We start from the raw sequence: 5,962 nt of genomic DNA on the forward strand, positions 1-5,962 counted from the left end.
GAAAATGAGTCATCCTCAACATTTGTAATGTTTTGGTTTCAGAATGATGAAGATGGTTGAAGAACAATTAGATACAAAATAGGATGTAATCTCTACAGCAGGGGTGTCAAACTCATTTTAGTTCATGGGCCACATCCCCCTAATCTGATCCCAAGTGGGCCAGACCAGTGAACCACTCCAGAAAGATCAGAGACTGTATCTGCCACAGAGTTTCTTGTCAGCTTGATGTTGGCAAACGCAAGGTGCTTCTGCTCCGACAGCGTTCTAAGGCCATTGTAGGAAAAATAATAATGTTACGGACCCGGGAGAGAGGGGAAATATTCAGAGAAAAAACTTTCTTAGACTGAAGTTGTAAATTTACGGAAGAAGAACTCTGATATTCTCTGAGATTAAAGTGGTAAATTTGGAATTGGAATCATTTTTTACACATTGCAAAGTCATCCAGTGTGCCTGATTGGACCCTTTGGTGGGCCATTCTGGCCAACGGGTCGTATGTTTGACACCACTGCTCTACAGGATAATTTTTTGCACGGACTTGTAAGCATTCTATTGTTAAATGGCTTGAAAAATGGTGCATATAGCTGCTGTAGCCTACACGGAGCATGACCCAGACTCTCCTGTAATTCTGGGCTGGGACCAGAATGTTTACAACTTCTGACTGTGCCTCTGTGAATGAATCCTCACTTCCTGACTGTGAGAATCAGTGAGAAAGTTGTTCTGTTCAGTTCAGTTTATTCTTTGTCCCAAAAGGGCAATTTGTATGCAGCAGGAAGACATCACATGAAGAATATACAACACAAACCACACAACAGTTAACACAATAAAAACAGCAGTTTCAGCCTGAGTTAAAGAATACATAGTTGCAGAGTTGTATTGGAGTGATAATGAAAGTAAACATAACTACAAAAACTCAAACAATTGATGATGATGATGATAAATAAATGAATACAGGGGCCATTAATACAAGCAAGGGCTATATGTCCTCTTAGCTGAGTTGAGTGCCTTAATGAAAAGAGGAATAAAAGAGTTTTTGTATCTCTGTTTAAGAGCCAAGGGAGTGCTAAAACGTAAGCCAGATGGTAATAACGTGTATTCTCTTTTGTACTTACATATATGAGAGAGAGTGGACCACTGATGCCTGGAACAGTCAACCCTAACACAAACTTGAGCTGGGACACCAGGATGTGGACAGCAGCGGCTGTGGTGAAGCCGGACACCAGAGTGTCGGACAAGTACATGACAACAAAGCCCACCTGCAGAAGACCCATTGCCAGCTGGAAGAGACAGAGAGGTCATGATGTTGGGGTGGTAGTATATAAAAGACACGGTAGTCTCGCATTATCCTGGTCCTACCAGACTCTCGTACAGTACTGAAGGGAAATGAAAATTGAGCGGAAGTACGTAGGAAGGCAGAGCCAGGCTAGTCTCTCATTGCCAGACCTACAGTATCTTCACAGCGCTGTGCAGTAAGGTCTGGCTACACCACAGATGCATTCTGGGATAGCAGAAAAAAAACGTTTTTTGCATTTCTTTAAACCAATCACAGTCGTCTTGGGTGGCGCTAAGCTCCGGACACAGCGACGGTGGCTCTGTAAAATAGTCTCGGGAAGGAACTTGTGTTGGTGGAACATGTAACCCGCAAAAGAAATCACCACATACAATATTAAATGTTAAATGTACTAGCCACATGCTGAAAATGGTATGTTTTGAAGAACATTTGAATCGTGCAACAAGGCAGGTCTGCTTGGTTCTTTCAGGGAATGATTGTAAAGATTTACAAAGTTTATGGTATTTCCTCTCTAACTGGGACGTTTTGGGAGCTATTGGTGAGATTGCTGTGGACGAAGTACAGACATGGCGATACACTGGTAAGAGCTAATGAGTTTTAACCATGTATCCAGCTAATTTAAATAGTTCACGTTACTGTATTGTGTTTTCTTTTGCGGGCGTGCAAATGTTCCCCCAAAACAAGTTCCTTCCCAAGACTATTTTACAGATCCACCGTCTCTGCGTCCGGAGCTTAGCGCCGCCCAAGACCATTGTGATTGGTAATGCAAACAACCCAGAGCGTTTTTTTCTCCTATCCCAGAATGCATCTGTGGTGTAGCCGGAGCTTACTCCACAGCGCTGTGGAGATAGGTCTGTCAATGCGAGACTATTGAAGGGATAGTCGGAGTGGTTGTGGCGATTGTGTTTCACCTGCATGACACCAGTAAGGAAGGTCAGAGAAGAAGCCACCAGCACTCTCTGTTCGTCTCGGGTCAGGCCTTCCAGCCCTGTGATGTTGAGGGCCGGACCCTCGTCTGGGACTATCCTGGTGACCACCGAGCCGATCATCAGACACAAGACTGGGAACGGACCTGGAGAAAGAGAGAGAGGATAGCAGATTAGCTGAGTTGTAGCCTTTTGAGAGCAACTAGGGATGCACACATATATCCCTTACCCACTGAGATGTGTCTGGAGGTGCCCAGGAAAAAGTAAATGACAACAGGAAAGAAGGCAGAGAAGAGTCCATACCAGGGTGGCAAAGAGGCCAGCAGACAGTAGGCCAGACCTGAAACACAAAAACATGCACTTATTATACACATTTACAGATGATGCTCTTGTTTCCTGCACTTCACTTCTCTGGTAGTTGCTGTTAGCTATGGTTACCGTATCACTAGTCTTGCATTGCCAGCGCTGCGGAGGAAGGTCTGGTTAGTCCACACAGCATTCCCAGGATGGGAGAAAAACGTGTTGTGGTTTGTTGGCATTTCTTTAAACCAATCACAATCGTCATGGGCGGTGCTAAGCGCCGGACACGATGATGGTGCCGCTGCTAAATAGCCTCAGGAAGGAACTTGTTTTGGTGGAACGTGTACATTCAAAAGTAGTTTTAGTCATGCAACAGAAAACTCAGATTGGACAGATAGTCTAGCTAGCTGTCTGGATTTACCCTGCAGAGATCTGAGGAGCAGTTAACCATAGTCCTCACAAATCCACCGGAGGTTAGAACGCCAACACAAAGGAAGAGGAAGGTGAGGGACATCCTGGAAATGAAACATCGTCGATATAGACTACCGTATCGCCCACTATTAAAGTAAAAATACCTTTTAAAACCAACAAGAAATGAAAATAAAAAGAATAACTTCTATAAAATATATCGCCTCTAAAAGTCAGTAAAGTATAATGTCTAAAATGTTAACATTTACTGCATTTTTTGTAAAGTCGTAATTTTCAGAGGTGAGATTTCCAGCTTTGTGCAGAAGTAAAAACAATAGTAATCTTTCTAATAAATCAACTCATTGATCCCCATGAGTAATGGAGGAACTCGTCAAGCAAATCGGTAACAAGATTCTAAAGGAATGTTCAAACACAAGATTTTTGTTCCTATCGATACCAATACCGTGTGATTACAGATGCATTTGTCTCCTTGCTTTGGTTAGGTCATGCAGTGGGAATGAGGCTGTCGGGCCAAGTCCCAGTGTGTTTTCAGCGTAACAGGGTTAATGAATCATTTCTGTGATTTCCCACTCTGGAATGGCCATTGACATTACAGCCCTTGTTACTGTTGGCTCTGCTGTTGTTGGTCTGTGGAGGGGCTGCAACAGACCTCTGGGACACATGATGCTGCCAGCAGCCATTGTGCCAATAAGTGGGACTTTTAGACACTGTATTAGTGCCATCCAGGTTTTGTTGGTGTCATATCAATCCGTTCTCACTCCCAACTCATAAGACACTGAGCATTGCTACGCATGACATTTTACTATTTTACTATGTTATTTTGATCTCTTTTTATTTTCTCTTTCAACATGACATCAAGACTTCGCGTAAACATACACGCCCACTTTCTTAAGCCAAGTGGCGTGTTATCTGTACGCATTTTGAGCTACCCGCGTGTATGTCTACGCCGTATACAGCGGACGTAAACATATGTGCCATGTGATCGCCACGTGCTGTGTTATCGCGAGAAGAAAGCGACGGTTGAGTTCAGGAAACGTCACACACGGGTTGGGTTTAGGAAAAGAAGAAAGCGACGGTTGAGTTTAGGACACGCGGGACCCGAAGAAAAACGTGACACGTGGGACACGATCCCCGGTCTCCTGGGTGAAAGTCCTGTGTTTTACCCATCCTCCACCCCGACCAATCTCCCTATGCAGATTTTCGCCTTTCATACTACTCGCTGCAGCGTAAATTCACACGCAATCACAAGGTAATGTAAGTCAATGGAGGCCAAACGGCGTTGATAGACACGCTAAAAAGCGAGTATGCGTCTTGATAACGCGCCAATAATGGCATACGAATTGGCGTGTCATACATACGCCATTTCATGAGATCAGTCTGTCTCTTTGGACTTTTCATTTTAATTATGAATACAACTATCTTCCATAAGTGAGGTATTTGTCCCTGTTGTTTTCCATGTTTGCCAGTGACATGAGGAAAGACAGACTTGCCTTAAGGCTGCTAATATGCATCTTTTATGCATCTATTTGGTTTAAAGAAGAAATAAGTAAATAACACTCCGATACTTTAAAGTTGTAAAGGTTTACCTTGCAGGACAGCTACCAGGCCAGTGCTGACACCGGACACGAAGTCACTGAGCAGCCACTCTTTGATTCGGTAGATCTTCATCCAGCCGATGACCGGCAGGAGAGAGAGTGCTGCGTTCTTGGCTCGTTTGGCGTCACATCTGCAATGGCACAATAGTGGGCCCAAACAGAAGGTCCATGTTAAATAGTGCACTGTCTCTGAAGCTTTAGGTTAGGGCTGGGGCGATCATTCAATATGATAATTTATCAATGGAATCATATCGTGATGAAATCAAATAACGAGATATCGTGATATACAATTACATTGTCTAAATTGATAATAACAAGCACGTACTAACTCGGTTTTCCCCAAAACTCTGTTGTGAAACATTTTGAGGGACTATCATTTGAAGAATTGCAGGTTTTAACATCACACTATTTTTGTGCATACATGTAAACATGGTATTGAGCTGGGGGAAAAAATATTAATTTTTTCTCTATAATTTCACTTGATGAAACATTGATGATTATTTATCTAAAATCTCATTGTAAAAACCACCAATTGTCAACCCTACAATATCGCTCAATATCGAGGTATTTGGTCAAGAATATTGTGATATCTGATTTTCTCCATATCGCCCAGCCCCTATATATATATATATATATATATATATATATAGCTAGCACTGGCTATATAACTTTAGCAAGTTTTGTCTTTAAGCTTTTTGAGTGTCATTTAATATCTGCTCTAGCTTTTCCAATGTTTTAGACACATATGGAAAAAATATAATATATAATAATAATAATTTTTTTCTTTTTTTTTTTACTCATGACACAAGAAGAGACTAACTTCTCCCAGAAACTCAAGTTCTCTCTCTCGCTCCCCGACCCCTTTACGTTCCTCAGCCTAACCAGACTCTAAGGGTTAATTGTTAAGTGATGACAAGTCAAAGAACAGGAAAACAGGTGTGTTCCTTACGTGAAGTAGTCCTTGACGTGGTCCAGCATGGTCTTGCCGTGCCTGTAGACCTTCTCATGGTCCTGGGCGAAGGCCTCCTCCGAGTACAGCGGCCGGACCACCACAAACTGCTTCGCTCCCGTTCGCATCATCTCGCTTCTGCTGCCTGGGGCACCGCTGCTGCCTCTCTATGTGGCTCTGAGACCCATTAACCACATTAGGTTAGGAAGAGGCTCCTGTCTTGCCTTTGAACATCACTTATCAAATAACATTAACAGCGAACAACAAAGGGGCCAGGCCCACAAATATAGTGGCAGGTACATGAGCCAGGTAAGGCCTTGTCAGGCTCTATTTGAGCTCTAGAAACAAGAACACCAGAGAGGCTTGGTTTTGAATTTTTAGCACTGAACTGTGTCTCTGACTTTTCCTGAATCAACTGGAGCCCAAAATTACGGGAGAGGATTAAGGGCCACATGTGGAAAATGTATTTGAGGTC

General features: G+C 43.0%; 1 protein-coding gene across 1 annotated transcript in view; it reads right to left on the reverse strand.

The window, feature by feature from the left end:
* LOC144512434 (chloride anion exchanger-like) overlaps positions 1 to 5,618 on the reverse strand; it is a 21,090-nt gene extending 15,472 nt beyond the window's left edge. The window contains exons 1-5 of the mRNA XM_078243196.1: positions 5,488 to 5,618; positions 4,530 to 4,669; positions 2,444 to 2,554; positions 2,200 to 2,360; positions 1,110 to 1,274 (exon numbers count right to left, since the gene is read on the reverse strand). Of these exons, the coding sequence (XP_078099322.1) occupies positions 1,110 to 1,274; positions 2,200 to 2,360; positions 2,444 to 2,554; positions 4,530 to 4,669; positions 5,488 to 5,618 (708 nt within the window). The remainder of the gene's footprint in view (positions 1 to 1,109; positions 1,275 to 2,199; positions 2,361 to 2,443; positions 2,555 to 4,529; positions 4,670 to 5,487) is intronic.
* Positions 5,619 to 5,962: the final 344 nt, after the last annotated feature.

Source organism: Sander vitreus, chromosome 23 (assembly GCF_031162955.1).
Source record: "Sander vitreus isolate 19-12246 chromosome 23, sanVit1, whole genome shotgun sequence".
NCBI classification, from domain to species: Eukaryota; Metazoa; Chordata; class Actinopteri; order Perciformes; family Percidae; genus Sander; species Sander vitreus.